At 45.1% G+C, this 15,908-nt stretch overlaps 2 protein-coding genes and 1 long non-coding RNA gene across 3 annotated transcripts in view; 2 read left to right on the top strand and 1 right to left on the bottom strand.

The window, feature by feature from the left end:
* The first annotated feature begins 568 nt into the window (after window positions 1-568).
* Window positions 569-1,814, top strand: Wfdc15a (WAP four-disulfide core domain 15A). The gene is made up of 3 exons (NM_183271.2): window positions 569-734; window positions 870-1,028; window positions 1,674-1,814. The coding sequence occupies exons 1-2, from the start codon at window positions 650-652 to the stop codon at window positions 1,025-1,027; spliced, it is 243 nt and encodes an 80-aa protein (NP_899094.1). The 5' UTR covers window positions 569-649; the 3' UTR covers window position 1,028; window positions 1,674-1,814.
* A 2,307-nt stretch (window positions 1,815-4,121) lies between these two features.
* Window positions 4,122-15,908, bottom strand: part of A730032A03Rik — an 18,981-nt gene continuing 7,194 nt past the window's right edge. Inside the window, exons 2-4 of the long non-coding RNA XR_003954086.1 lie at window positions 14,362-14,428; window positions 10,374-10,524; window positions 4,122-5,750 (exon numbers count right to left, since the gene is read on the bottom strand). This is a non-coding gene — a long non-coding RNA (RIKEN cDNA A730032A03 gene). The remainder of the gene's footprint in view (window positions 5,751-10,373; window positions 10,525-14,361; window positions 14,429-15,908) is intronic.
* Window positions 10,128-11,455, top strand: Wfdc12 (WAP four-disulfide core domain 12). The gene is made up of 3 exons (NM_138684.2): window positions 10,128-10,248; window positions 10,400-10,550; window positions 11,003-11,455. Exons 1-3 carry the CDS (start codon window positions 10,167-10,169, stop codon window positions 11,025-11,027), a joined length of 258 nt encoding a protein of 85 aa, NP_619625.1. The 5' UTR covers window positions 10,128-10,166; the 3' UTR covers window positions 11,028-11,455.

Raw genomic sequence — 15,908 nt, 5'->3', positions numbered from 1 at the left:
CCGATGTAGGCATTTCTGGTACAGCCGCGATTCTTGGTAGAGTAAGCCCCCATAGGCACCTGGTGCCTAGGCAGACACAGCTAACAAGAAAGGAAAATGTACCCATAAACTAAAGTCGATCCGGTCACTTCGGAGTCCAGAACTAGGAAATGGCTTTGTTCAGTGTTTTGTACGGTCCATTTTCACAGGCTTTTGCGAGTATGGGGAATCGTCTTTGTCCTAAAACATCTTCATTTAAACATTAACATGCTAAAAGTTAAGCCTCCTGTGCACCCATACCTGAGCAGTATTTGGGGAAGTGGTGTTTCATTCTGGCTACAGGATAAGTGTGGGTTGGCTAGCCCGGACACACGGTCTCTAAACAACAATTCTCTAGGTGCCTGAACCTACAGCATAATTTATGTATTAGGAAATGCCAGACTAGCCCTGCTAGTCCCTAAGAAGAAGACATTGTCTTCCTTCCTCTTGTAAAAAGAGTTAGGCGTGGGGCTTGAAAGGAACCAGCTAAACCCTTCCTGTTCCGGGTTGATGCACTTCCGTTTTCCTGACCTGTGACCTCAGCTTCCCTGCTGGTTATCCACGGCCCAGCGCAGCGGCAGATTCAAACGTCCTCCCTCCATGTTCACAGGGCAGTCAATCCTCTCGGGAGATGAAGCCAAGCAGCCTCCTACTGTTCACAACAACCATCCTCCTTTGCCTCAGCATGGCGCAGCCTAGAGCAACTAGGAAAGGAGGTGATGCAGAATGGTCCTGGGGGTCCTGGGGTCGGGGGAGCGTTTTCGTCTGAGAATTCTGTGGAACCAGCTACCTGGTCCTCGGAGGGGTCCCAGCAGTGATTCCTATCACTCAGGGCCATTTTTTTCCTGCAGTTACGCCGAAACAGGGGTACTGTCCGGAGTTTCTTCTTGACTGCCCGTTTGTCCTGTTACCCGTATGCAGCCGTGATAAAGGGTGCAAGGGCACCAAAAAATGCTGCTTCTACTACTGTCAGATGCGGTGTGTGGAACCCTGGACAACCTTGACTTGAAGTGAGTGGCCCCCCCCAGACCCTCTGTACTCCGGGCTGCCCCAGAAACCTGCCTTTGGATCCATCTTGTCTGTTTAGAGAGAGCGGAGTGCCCAGAACCCATGGAAAACACTGTAGTCAGAGCTTTTAAGTTGAGGGTTGCCTATAAACACTCAAGTGGTGGTCCACACCTGTAACCCTAGAATTTGAGAGGTTGAGACCAAAGGATTATGAATCCTGTGTCATCCCTGGCCATATAGGAAGTTTGAGGTCAGCCTGACATACATAACACCCTGCTTGAAATGGGCACCAGACTTCCCTGTATAATGGACAATTTGGACAGCATTGTCGCTAAGCCATCCAACTATTACTAATTTTGGGGGGGAGGGGGGGCAGGGGAACGTGATTATTTTTAACTGCCCCTTTTCTCAGTTTATTGAACTTGACATTTCAATTGGGAAGTAAGGGATTACGAGATCATAATTCATGGTTGAATTGCCTAGAATTCTCCAGCCTTAGATCCCTAACTCTTTGACAGATGGCACAGCTCAGTTCTCCTGGGAGAACTAAATCCTAGCAGGATTCAGGCCATGGTGGCAGTGGGTCCCCAAACCATGTCCCCAGAAAAACTTACAATGGTTCCTATCTCTGATTCTTCTCTTCCTAGATGAAAAACCTTTCTTAACCAAGTCTTGGAAAATAACGACGGCATTGGCTCCAACTTGGATGGCTGACCTCGAGTTCTTCTGTCTCATAGACCCCTCTTATTAGTGAATTAAATGTGTATTATTAATATTAAAGCAAAACTAAAAATACATCCCTATGTAATAACTGTTTTCTGGTGCCATAACCAACTGCTTGAAGCTAGATATTTTACATAGAAAAGAGGTTTGTCTTTCTTACAGTTCTAGAGGCCCAGTCATTTTCAAATCTACTTAGAGCCCCTAGGTGAATGGCATCACACAGTGGTGGCAACACATGTGAAACTCAAGAGCATTTCGCACAGAAGAAAAAATGATGGCATCTGCTTATCCCAGAGGAATAATTCCAGTTATGCCAGATATGCATTGGTTGTTTTCTGAAGGTGTTACTCACAGGACTTACCAGGCCACCAGGCCATACCACTTAAAGGGTCTTACCTCACAATATGTCCAAGTTGGAAAGGCATTTGAGTATAGCATCATAGAGCCAGATGTAATCATTTAATATCTCCCCTTTTTTCCCTAAAAGAACTATGGCAGTCTGGTATGTCGCAGTTGTTTAACAATAGACATCCCTGCCTCTCTATCCACCATCAGGCAATTGACTTCCTACAAAAGCAAAAGTCAGCTCATCTGGTCCCTGTCTAGTCTTAGAAAGTTTGTCCGTCCTTTTCTTTTTTCAGAACTTAGTAACTAATGCTGTGCTTGTGAGGACAAAGCACTGATTTTCCCATAAGCCTCAGCAGGATATGTGACCTCTCATAGAGCATCACTTCACATGCCTTCTTCTGTTAACATTTTGAAAAGTTGTGGACATGTTATCTTGTTGATTTCTGATAGCTTGGTCCTGACATCTTTCTGAATAATCAGCCATAGTAAATAGTCCCTACTATTTTTTTTTCTAAAATCTTCCAGTCAGAGGGAAGAAAAATCTTCCCCCAAAATAGACAATGCAAAAGGAAGGAGCAATTGGTGGATACTGAGCACAAGCCTGCTTGAGATCCTTAGTCGTAAAGAAATGGGTATAGAATTTCTAACTCTTTCCCCGGGGTTATTAGGATCAGGCATTTTACTCAAGGAGAAAAGAGAAAATCCTTCCACATCTTTTCCCACCTCAGGGGCTCCATACAAAGTCTCCTGGCTTACCTTGAGTTAATTCTCTTCCATGGAGTGGGAGAAACCTCCCAACAACCTCAGAAAAAAAAGAATGAAGCAAAGTAACAAAACAAGTTCCCATGTTGTCAGGACCTGCACTTGGTGGGCAGGCAGGGTTGGAAGCAGAGGGAATTGGAGGGGGGGGGTGCGGGAGCAAAAGAGGAAGCAGAAACCCTCAGCCTTGTCACACAGAGAGGCGCTACGTGTGTCTTCAGTGTCTTCAGCTTCTTTCCAGTATTAATTTCTGCTTTTCCTTGATCACTTTTATTTTTTAATTTTAACGGGACACTTTTATCGGCCGCTGTTTTTATTTCTTGTCAAAGCTGGCAAGCATCATTAGGAAATTTTTTTTTCTGATCTCCTTGCATCTAATTCTCCCTCCCTGAATTGTTCTTCCCAGCCCAGACCAAGTTCTGGGATCCAGAGATCCCTCTTCATAGAAAGAGGCTGAAGTTCACTAATGCACTACGGGGATTTCATCAACTGATGGCGCAGCCTGCTCTAACTCTTTTCTCCAGCAACCTTGCTGATTCTTCGAGCCTGCTGTCCCATCTTTTTAACTCCAATGAACGCTCCTGCCTCATTATCCTTGTGTGTACACATTCTCAGAAGTCCCTCTCCTTTTAACCTTCCCCCCACTCTCCCCCTATATTTTGGGTCCCTGTTTTTGGCACCGCCTGTAAATGCCTGTGCTTACTTACTGGACAAGGCCACCCAATATGGCCACGAGGAATTAAATCAGGCCTGGTTGGAGGGGCCACAGCACAACTTGAGAGCAGTCGGAATTTTTTTTTCTTTTTTTTTTTAGATAATACAATGGCAATTACCAGGATCAATACAGTTGTCGTTCCCAAGAGAGAGTGACCTTTGTGGTTAGGCAGGGTACACAGATTCATGTCTAAGACCAATTGTCTTGTCAAGCTTCTATGCCTCCTTGACTTCCAAGAGAACATACAGTGAAGCACAGAGAGGCCTGGATGCTTCGCTGCCAGAGGGAGTGAGTGTATCGGTTTCTCAGAAACAGGAAGGCACATTGTGTGCCAAGAGTCATAGGCTCTAACCTGAGTAAACCTATGACATATGTCTCTCGGGCAGCTAGGCCAAGCCAACACCGTGGTTCCCTGCAGCCTACTAAACTTTTGTTAACAAATACAAGGAAAAAGGTTTGAGGGAAACTACCGATTCAATGCCATGTTTCAGTTGCCTTTTAAAGTATCTATAATATTTGCATAGTCACAAGTGAAGCAAGACCACTGTATGCGTGGAAAAAGTTTATTGGAGAACAAGCTGCTGAGCTGTCTCACAAGGGAAGTGAACAGCAGCCCACCCAGAAGAGTAAAAGGGCTTTGCAAAGTTCCTGGATGCTTAAGAGCGGACCCCTTCTTTCCTCTCAGGAGGTTTTGTTTTTGTCTTGGGTAGAAGAGAATCCCCAGGGCAAGCCTACTGGAAAGGGTTTGTGCCTGATGCAGTGAGGCCAGTTTATGAGTATCAGATGTCCTTTTGCCTGTGGTAGATGGCCATTTAGGGGACACCTTGGAAACTGCAGTTATCTGATAAGCAAGGTCCCTGAGTCACAGGGTTTCTGAGAAATGCTGATCATTAGATTTCCATTTACTCATGGCTATCTGCCCCAGGTCCACTCAGGGAGCCATCTTATGGTACTGGCAGCTGCACCGCCATCTTAGGGACCTGCTTTGCAATCTAACAGTCACAAGGTATAAAATGTTAGGTACAGATTTAGTAGTGTCATTTACATCAAATGGATACACTGCACTTCTCAGTGTGTTCTTAGTGAAGCTGAACTTCTTCGTTTGATGGTAACATTGACTAACAAAGAAAGATAAAAGAGGACCTGGAGAAATAGTGTAGTGGTTAAGAGCAGTGGCTGCTCCTCCAGAGGTCCCAGGTTCGATTCCCTGCACCCACATGGTGGCTCACAATGATCTGTAACTCCAGTTCCCGGAGACCCAGTGCTCTCGTCTGGACCCCTCAGGCACCAGACCTGCACATAGTGCGAAGACATAGATGCTGGCAAAACACTTACACGAATAAAATAATACTTTAAAAAATAAAAGAAAGAAATTCCAGCAGCCGTGAGTCCTCCGACATGTGTCAACTTTACTCTTCTCTGGGGAAAAGATGCTATCCAAAGCTCAGTTCTTTCTCCTCTCTGATAAGACGTGGGCATTTTAAACTCCATAGCAATAAACGTGCATTTTTTATTGGACAGCCACATGAAGTACAACAGAACAGGACTATTTTTGTTGTTGAATTATGGCTGCTGTAGTCACTAACACAATGACACTGTGAGCCAATAAATAATTACTGTTAAGCAGGGATGAGTTATATCATCTTGTGCAAGGCTCTCTGCTTGCTTCAGCAAACTGGGTAGCCTTCCTGGAACAAACTCCTTCTTACCAGTACACTTGGCACACAGCAAGCCTATACCCGAGCTGGTGATGCCATCCCTAGGAGTTGGCAGTAGATATAATTTTCAAGAATTATCCTCTCTTTGACTAAAATGACATAAAATTCAACCTTATCCCAAATATATGCACAATTCCTTCACATGCCTGAGTTGAAGTAATTACAGTAAATAACGTCACACCCTTGGATTTTTTTATAGAGACTAGAGGGAGGGGTTGGTTCTGTCATTTTGAAACTAGTCAGTCTCTCTGCTGAAGACTGACCTGGATAGCTGCAGTAGGCTCAGCCCATTGCAACCCATGTTCCTAACACGGCCTGGAAACCTTCAGTCTCAACTCCTCAATGTCTCCCAGGCTCTCTTCAACACCTTCTGATCGTCTTCTTCTTCCTCATAGTCATTTCAGGCTCTCAGAACACTTGAAAGCCTTGCAGAAAGTTCCAGCAAGCTCGGGGGGGGGGGGCTGTGTGAGAGAGAGTTCAGTTAACTCTGAGGTACCAGCAGTGGGCTGGAGGAGCTGGCCCAAAGTGTCGTCTGGAGGCTGATGTCCCGTTCTTCCCCCGCTAACACTTTGTCTCTGCTCCTTCACACACACACACACACTCACTCACCACCACCACAAGTACACAAGCCTTTGTGCACGAGAGTCCAGGGCCTGAGTGGGGTCAGAAACTGTAAAGACCCAAAAAGGAGACATCCCCCCCCCCCAGCTACAGGGTGAGTAGCCCTCATCCAAACAATTAAGAATGTTAAGAGGAAGATGGAAGAACAAAGAATTCTCAAGACATAATTCCTGTCTAGGTTTCCAGCCCGTCACCCTGCACACTTCTACCAACAGTGCGACATCCGATATCAGATCTTAGCTGAATTGTTCACCTGCCATCCTGACCTCACAACCCCTGCACTCAGCACCCCCACGCACACACAGACAGTCACATGAGCCACCTCCTTAAAACCCCACCCCAAAATCTGCTGGTTTTGTTTGTACCTCTGGAGAACTTTGACTAACATGTATATTCAGTAAAATGCATTTATTTTAGGTCTGGCAGTATAAATTTTAACAAATAAGAGCTGTCCTGAGAACCACAATTGGGATACAGTACTTTTCTATCTCTGTCTCCACCACCTTTTTGGGTTTTTTTGGTTTTTGTTTTCCATTATATCCCACTCTCATCCCCTGAGTGTCACTGGTCACATAAACACCATCTCTGTCTTGGTCACTTTGCTTTTTCCAGAATGCTACACACAAAACTAAAGTGTTATTTAGCTGTAGCTACAAAAATGTGTTTCGTGCCCAGAGAATATGCTAGGCTGGGTTGGGAGGGCCATGCACACACAGAATATGCTCCTTTTGATTGGGGGTTCAAGGCACATTGCTGCTTCTCTTACATGTTAGGTGAGAGAGGTCTCACTATGTAGTCCGGGCTAGTCTCCAACCACTGAGTTTCCTGCCTCCACCCCCTGAGTGCAGGGATGACAGGCCTGCACCTACGTGCCCAGCTCTCCAGTATCGTTTAGAGTCATCTCACTTCCACATAAATGGGAGAATGGTCAGAGTAACAAAAGCAGATTGTTCTTTTAAACCAAGACCAAAGTTACCTAAAGAAGAAAATGACCTCTGATGCAACATTTAGTCCCAAGAGAGCCTTCACTCCACCTTGTGACCATCCACCCATATCTCAGAGGACACAGGGCTTGACAACATCCAAGTCCACCACGGACATAAACATAAGGAGGTAAAACATAAGAAGGGTTAACAGAAAGTTTGAGGCGAGAGCAACCTCTTAGAACAGCAGTGACCTGTTGGTTCTAATCTGTGATGTTCTGCGATACTCTATTAAGTTATTATGAGTTGCTTAATTTCAGCATTTGAGAGGCAGAAGCAGGGGCATCTCTGAGTTCAAGGCCAGCCTGGTCTACATAGTAAGTTCCTGGGATGGCCAGGGCTCTGTAGAGAAACCCTGTCTCAAGAAAACAAAAACAACTTCAAAAAAAGTACCTTTATAAAATATAGGCTTAAAGCTGCAGTTTTCAGAGGGTTAAAAACATCGTTTGCATGTTTTCACCTGTAGAGCTTACTCTATAGTAAAGTTGGGCTGGTGTTTGTTTGTTTGTCTTGAAGAAATTGCATCAAAAGTTAGGTACAAATATACTTTGGAACAGAAAAGCAAATATATAGTATTGGTCCCATGTAGCATTTATCATCAGTTTCCTAAGCTATGATCACCATTTTGTCTGTTGGGGATTTTCATTATTAGATTTGCATATCATATACTGTTAAGCCTGGAGGAAATACCTTCTGTAGTTCGGTTTTAAATGTCTCAAAAACCATTGATCTAGATACCCCAAACCATTATTAACTGTTCATTCCAATATAGGTATATGAGTGTGTATGAGTATCACTGACCTGGTTTTTAATATTTTCTGCATATTTTGAAAGTTGGTGCCTTAGTTAGGGTTTCCACTGCTGTGAAAGGACACCATGACCAAGGCAACTCCTGTAAAGGACAACTTGATTGGGACTGGCTTATACTTTCAGAGGTTCCATCCATTATCATCATGGCAGGAAGCATGGTGGCATGCAGACAGACATGGTGCTGGAGGAGCCAAGAGTTCTGCATATTATCCATCTGCAGCCAGGAGAGACTTGTCTTCCAGGTGGCTAGGAGAAGGTTCTCAAAGCTCACCCCTACAGTGACATACTTCCTCCAACAAGGTCACATCTCCTGACAGTGCCACTTCCTGGGTCAAGCATATTCAAGCCACCATAATTAGTAAGAGTAAGGAGGTGGGGAGCAGTCAGCATCTGCCAGCATTCACATGTTTGCTCAGCAAGTCTCCAAGTTCATCTCTGGGACAGACAGACTAGGGAGCCAAGATTCATGGCCCAATAGGAAGCCTGATGGAAGGATCCTCCCTCTCTCTACTTGATTTCAAATCAGTCTCTTTTATACTCCAGGAAGTAGGCACACCCCATTCTCAAATACAAACCTCACTCAAAACTCCAGGTAGCAAACTCAAGGAAAACACCAGCTTAAGCAAAAAGGTCCATGGCTGACCTTGGGGAACTGCTGAAAGAGGAAAGGACTTCCTCAAAAGCACTCTCTTTTCTCATCTCTTCTTTTCATTAACATTTTATTAATTTATTCTCCCCAGTGTCTGGGCTTGTGCAGGACTTTTTTCCATCTGTAGAGCTATCTTGCACCATACGCATAAGCATCACTCTGCCTGTAGGCTCCCCTCCCGAAAGGTCCCCAATCTCAGAGTCCATAAGGGATTCCTATCTCTGAAGGGAGGCAACCCGGAGTCCAAGATGTAAGAGCTGAGTGGGTTGGGAGAGGCACTTCAGGAAATAAAACATAACTCCTATGAATGAAATAGAACCAGCAGATCCATTTTATGAATAAGGAAAGTGAGTTTTAGGAAGGAAGAGCCTTCGGTCACACAACTAGTGACAGGGCCAAGGTCTGCTTCCACCTGTGGTGTGTAGGGGTGATGAAGTGGAAACTTAAGGGCTCTTTGGAGAGTCAGTTATGTTAGATGGTGTTTTGCTGGGGCAAACACATGAAGTGTTTTCCTGAAGTGGCCACAGGTAAAAAGCGGAGGCAGACTCATGTAGAAACATTTCGCTGAAGCAGACACCAGTGAAAGGATGGTCTGCTAAAGCAAGCACGTGAAAGGATATGTGATGGATTCTTCCCTAATGAAACACGGGTATTGGTCCGTCTTACATTGTGTAGTTGACCTGCATTTGCTGGGACTTCCATAGAGAGAAATGCACCAAAAAACTTTTGGTGGTGTGCTGTGGCTTGTTTCAGCTTCTTTCACTTCTGCAGATTCTGGATAATTGGCAGCTTGATGCCAGCTTAGACAGACTCATGTGCTGCGGGGAGACATGTGTGGAGGAAGTATAAAGTAGGCTCGACCAGCAATGGGAGGGAGTTTGGCTTGCTTACATAGCTAAATGCTTGGTGGTCTTGCATCTTTGCTGATCTTTGCTAACCTTTGCTTGGCTGATTGGAACTTCTCCTGGCGTTCCTCCTCGTCCCTCCTGCTGACTTGTGCCGAGGCCGAAGCCTGCCTGTCTCTGCTAGGTAGTCACACTGCTGCTGATTCGTGTTAGCTATCCTGATTCTACCGAACTGGATGGCTGGTGTAGCCATGAAGTGTTTGGGAGTGGATCGAGCCGCTGCTGACTCCTGTGCACTGAACTGCTGATTTCCTGACGGTGCAGATAGGAGTTGCTCCCAAGAACCCTTTCTAAACAGGTCCACTTCCCCCGTATCCTTTCTTTTCCACTACTTCTGGTGGGCAGTGGGCTAGAAAGGAAGTTAAAGTGTTTAAGAACCATCATTAAAAATAGGCTTTAAAAACATTAAAGTAACGGGGTGGCGTGGTTTGGAGCACATAGTGACAGAGCCCTCCTTGGGGTGAGGAAAAAGCTGAGGACCAGTTCAGATATGACAGGAAGAAGTAAGACCTCTGTCTAGGGCGGGCCACCCCGAAAGAGGGCTCAATAGTGAACATCAGATTTGAAGAAAATGGGTCCTGCCACGTGCCGCCAGGCTGTGTGTCCTAGGGTGCCCTTTGTGCAGAGACTTCTTGTGCAAACAGAGGATCTCACAGTTAGGAAATCTTGGAAGGACCCCAAGTCCCTCCCTCAAAATGGTGGCCATTTCTGACAGGGCTTGGAAAGCACAGGCTTCCCCTGTCATCAGCAAACCTTCAGCCCTGCCCATTGCCACGCCCAGCAGAAACAGTAGAAAGCCAGCCTCAGCCTCAGCCTCAGCACCAGCACCAGCACCAGCCTCGGCACCAGCACCAGCACCAGCCTCGGCACCAGCACCAGCACCAGCCTCAGTCTCAGCCTCACAGCAACATGTGGCCAAACAGTATCTTGGTCCTCATGACGCTCCTTATTTCCTCTACTCTGGTAACGGGAGGTGGAGTCAAAGGCGAGGGTAAGTGGGTACAGGCGAGCTGCCTAGAGCTGGGATGGGAACTCCCAGATTATAGGAAGGGATGGAGTGCCCACCCACACACCCCCCCTGCCGATACCACCCCACCCCTTACCCCCACCACTCACCTTGTGCCTTCTTCCACCAAATAAAGAGAAAAGAGTTTGCCCGCCCGACTACGTCCGCTGCATCAGGCAAGATGATCCCCAGTGTTACAGTGACAATGACTGTGGAGATCAGGAGATATGCTGCTTCTGGCAATGTGGCTTCAAATGCGTGCTGCCGGTGAAAGACAACAGTGAAGAGTAAGTAGCTCCCAGTGCTGTGCGCGGCCCTCCCACCTCCCCAGTCTCTGTCTCCTGGAAGCATGGAAGAGCGAGCGATTCTTGGAGTCAAGGGGCAGAGAGACTGGGGTGAGCTTATGGGATCTCAGAGACCAGAGGCCTTGACCGTCTCCTTTGTACAAAGGGGAAGGCGTGACAGGGATGTCAACCAAGCAGAATCAGGTGAAAGCCCCTGGGCTTTCCCTCCTCCCAGGACTGCTCACACAAGTCCCACTCTGTCCTTTCCTCCTCTAAACTTGCTGTCACCTAGCACCTGCCCCGGGGGTCCACAGGCTTAAAGTATGGGAGAAACGGGCAGCCCGTGGGCAACCTGGTCTCCGAGTCCTTGTGTGCAAAAGAAGGAACAGCCTATCCATCCAGCCTGTCCCCAGTGTGAGCATCCCTCTTCAGCGGGTTCTCCTCCTCTTTTGTAGACAGATCCCTCAGAGTAAGGTGTGATATCTCATAAAAATGGCCTCAGAGGACTGCTTCCACCGTGGAAGGACACAGCAAGAAGATACAAAGACCAGAAACCAGGCCTTTCCAGATACTGGATCTCTGGGCACCTTGATCTTGGACTCCCCAACCTCCAGAACTCTGAGAAATAAATGTTGTTTATAGGCCATTCAGTCTATGGTAATTTGTTACAGTGGTCCAAATAGACTAATACAACTTAATAGTTTAAAAAAAAATCCTTGTTCAATATTATGTGTGTGTGTATGTGTGTGTGTGTGTGTGTATGTTTGTTTGTGTGTTTGTGTGTGTATGTATATGTATGTACATATACATGCATGAATAATTCTGGAAATATACATTTTTTTGGAAAAACTATTAAACTTTATTATATGACATTTTTTACAAATCTGAATAAATAGGATAAAATTGTCCATAATACGATTTTTTTAAAAAAAGATATGCCTTTACAGCTGGCCAAAGGTAAAACAAAGTGACTCTGGAGTTGTGAATTATTTATCCCTAAGTGAGACACCTGTATCACACAGCAACCACCACCACCACCAAGCTCAGAGAACATCTAGGAAAAGCCTGGAAGATTGGCACAGATAATGTCTTCTGTGCATGACAGGGCCGCTGTACTCATAAATTCACAGCAACTGTTGTAGCCAGCACAAGACCTGCACAGATCAGTCTAGTCACCCTTAGTAGAGGAGCCATGTCTGTTGACGGCCACTAGAGGGGGCAGAGTCATCGTTCCTCAGTGGTGTGGCCCGTGGTGGGGTGCCAGTGCCCCAGTGGATGGTACTGCACACCCACGGGTGTATGGGCACACTAATTAGATTCAGTGGGTTATTTTTAAGAGAGAGAGGAATTGGGATTGAGAGGGAAGTGTGGAGAGGAATCAGGGGGACTTGGAGGGAGAAATGAGAGAGATGATCTAAATACATTTTGTTTGTGTATTAAAGTACTAGAGAATATATAAAATATGTGCGTGTGTGTGCACGCATGTGTGTGTGTGTGTGTAATTTCTTACATATTGCATATAGAATACAATGCATATATATGCCTGCTTTTCTGCAAACACCAAGTGTTCACAAGGCAAGGATGTCCATCCTGATCAACATCGTTCATATATAACTACAATCTAAACCCTCTAGAATTTGCAATCTCAATTAAGCTGTCGCCACAGGCACCGGCCATCCACAGCTTCCTGCTGTTTACAGGGTGTCATTTCATCATCCCATGCTATACAACGTGTCCTTGTGTGGAGAAACATGGCTTTACGATGAGAGGATTGAGGTGTTCTGGCTGAAATACTGCAGTTTGTCTGAACAACATTAAAAATGGGTAAACTGGGAGGGAGGCAGAGGCAGGTGGATTTCTGAGTTTGATGCCAGCCTGGTCTACAGAGTGAATTCCAGGATAGCCAGAGCTATACAGAGAAACCCTGTCTCAAAAAAATAAAAAAAAATAAAAATAAAAAAAAAATGGGTAAGCCAGGTATAGACTCCTCCTCAAGTGATGCAGGAAGCTGAAAGATACCACAAGGAAGGGCTTCTAGCCACACTAAGTAGACATTCATCTGTTTGCTCAAGCAGAAATTACAGAAGGGGAGAATGGGAGGCAGGCAGAAATGAGCTAAAATGTTTATTCTGGAATAAAGGAATCTAAGGATGTTGCAACCATGCAGGGAGTGTCAGTGTATGGACTTGGTTCTGAAAACTGCTTGAACTCATTTAAAAAATGTATCTTTAATCATGTGCATGTCTATGTGTCTGTGTAGAGGTGTGTGCCTGTAAGTGCAGATACCCAGAAAGGATAGAAGAGGGTATCAGATCTTCTTGGTCTGGAGTTAAAGAGGTTATAAACCACCCAGCATGGAGGATGGCAAACTAGAGTCCTCTGCAAGGGCAGTATGAGCTCTTAACTGCTGAACCATCACTCCAGCCCCACAAAGTCATTTTTAGAACAATAAGGAAAATAGAAAGCAAACACAGCCGGGCATGGTGGTGCACACCTTTAACCCCAGCACTCAGGAGGCAGAGACAGGCGGATTTCTGAGTTCGAGGCCAGCCTGGTCTACAGAGTGAGTTCCAGGACAGCCGGGGCAACACAGAGAAACCCTGTCTCAAAAACAACAACAACAACAAAAAGCAAACACAGAGGCAGATGATTAGGTGTGACAATGACAAATTCAGTTCTCCCCTTTCTTTCAGAGTTGATAGAGGGTTTTGCGATGTAGTCCAGGCTAACCTGGAACTTGGATCCTGCTAGCTGCACACCCTGGGTGCTGGGAATGTAGGAGTGCATCACCACACTCAACCTAAATGATCATATCTTAGAGACCCATACTGAAATATCTATGATGTGTTGGGTTGACTTGAAATTTTAAATTTCAAAAAAATAATAGTTTGGATGTACACAAGAAGAAATGTAAGATGTTCCTGTTGAGTTTGGAATGCACAGAGTTTCATAAAAAGGGTTACTGTTCTCCTGTATGTTTTTGGAATGGTGATAAAAAATGTTATAGCAAACAATGAGTTGGGTTTTTTTCCCAACTTAACAAAATAATCGAGTTCATATGGGGCAGTGAAAGACTGTGATGTAAGAGGTAACAATGTAAATTAGTAAAATTCATGGATACCAGAAGTCGCTTAAACATAATGTAGCTGTAACTCTTACAACAGAAGCACTGGATCACAAATAAGGAGGAGGAGGAGGAAGGGGAGGAGAAAGAGGAGAGAGAGGAGAAAGAGGAAGAAGGGCAGAAGGAAGAGGAAAATGAAGGAGAGGATAATGAGGAAGAAGAGGAGGAGGAAGAGGAGGAGAAATAATGAAAAAAGAACAAAAAATTCCCAGCAACAGCATGGATGATGTAATAGTAAACTTCACTTGTCAACCTGACACAACCTAGAATCACCTGCAACGTCTCAGTGATGGACTGATTATCTATGTAAGGCTGACAGGTGGACACGTCTATGGTGGGTTATCTTATTTACATTATTGATATGGGAAGACCCAGCCCACTATGGGCAGTACTATGAGTCCCGAACTGTGTAAGGGCGGAGCAATAAAGCTGAGCACAAGGAAGCAAGTATGTATGTGTTTCCCTCTGTTCCTGACTGCAAATGTTATGTAACGCATCTGTCTTGACTTTTCCATCCGCATGCCTTGACTGTCCCACGATGGACTGTAAACTGTGAGCTAAAAAAAATTGAGAAATGGCTCAGCCATTTAGAGTACTTGTCCAGGCAGAAAACCCAGGTTCAAGTCAATTTCCAGCCCCTGTGGAGTATATCACAACCTCCTGTAACTCCAGGTCCAGGGAATCCTGTACCTTCTTCTGACTCCTCAGGCATTGAGGTCACGTGAAGTACATACATTCACACCAGCGAAACATGCATCTGCATAAAATAAAGATAAAGAAACCTTTTTATAAAGAGAGAAAGGTCAACACAGTATCAAAGTACATACATTATATGCATCTATGGAAGTCTCATAGTGAAATCTTTTCATTCGTACAACTGAATGATATTCAAATAAAGGAAGCAGATATAAGTGGAAACGGTGATTTGATTATCCTAAAATTTAAATCTTTGGTACAAGTCCTCCTCCCCAAAAAGAAAGAGTCACTTGAAATAGAGAATTAGAATAATCATCATCACTTATCAAATGAATTCTGTTCTCAAAACTGGCTTATAAGATACATATTATCTCGGTCTCTCTTACAGAAGAACAGCTGGGGTTATCAAAGTTCAAGTAGAGCTCGGTAACACTAAAATTCAAAACCAGGTTTGTTGTCCCAGCACAGATCCAGCAGCTGCTCCCTTACCTCTACCACTCTCACACACACACACACACACACACACGCACGTGCACACGCACATGCACACACACACACACGCATACACACACATACGCATGTGCACACACACACACACGCATGTGCGCACGCACACACACACGCACGTGCACACGCACACACACACGCATGTGCACACGCACACATACACACACACGCACGTGCACACACACACGCACACACACACACGCACGTGCACACACACACGCACACACACACACGCACGTGCACACACACACGCACACACACACACACACACCAGTCTAGCTCAAAAATAAAAATAAGAAGCCATCCAGCAAAACTTAATAAAATATGAAAGCAAGCTATTCACAAAGGGGGTAAAATAGCCTGTGGAAACATATGAGAAGTATTTATCCCCACCAATATTCCAAGGAAAGCCAATTAAGATGAGAAACTTTCCACTAGTGGGAGTTTTATTTAGTTGGGTTTTTTTTTTTTTTTAATATCCTGTGTTGGGTGTGTCCAGGAAAGATCTGGCCATGAGTGGCAGCAATAGATCTCTGGAGTGTGCTGTGTGAGCAGGGCTTTCTCTGCCTAGGACTCAGAGGGAGGGGTGGGTGGGTGGAGGGCAAGAACAACTGAATCTTATGGGTTTCACTTGGGTCCAGCACTTTCACCTGTGTCAGGAGAAATACACTGTGGCCGCCAACCAGAATTAAAAAGCTGGGGCAGGAGGCTTAGGATCGACCAAGGACAGATGTCCTGAGCAGACAGGATGGACAGATGTCTATGCCTGACAGTTGGAGGCTCCCATATTCCTTTTGACTTCTGAAATGAATATTGACCAGGCATATCTGCAGCCTGAAGAAATTTATTATTATGTTCTTTGACTTAGTATTTCCATTTAAACAAAATTTGAAAAAGTGTCTGAGATGTGACTTCGAAACTACATAGTGGGATTATTGTCATGTCTTTCTTCACAAAAATGAAAGATCAGACTTCTTACAGGAAAGAGCGGATCACGTGGACTTAGCCTCAGAAGGCGTGGTGTTTACAAAACA

This window comes from Mus musculus, chromosome 2 (genome assembly GCF_000001635.26).
Source record: "Mus musculus strain C57BL/6J chromosome 2, GRCm38.p6 C57BL/6J".
NCBI classification, from domain to species: Eukaryota; Metazoa; Chordata; class Mammalia; order Rodentia; family Muridae; genus Mus; species Mus musculus.
Note: the sequence above shows the minus strand (reverse complement) of the source record. Positions and strands in the feature narration are given on the sequence as shown.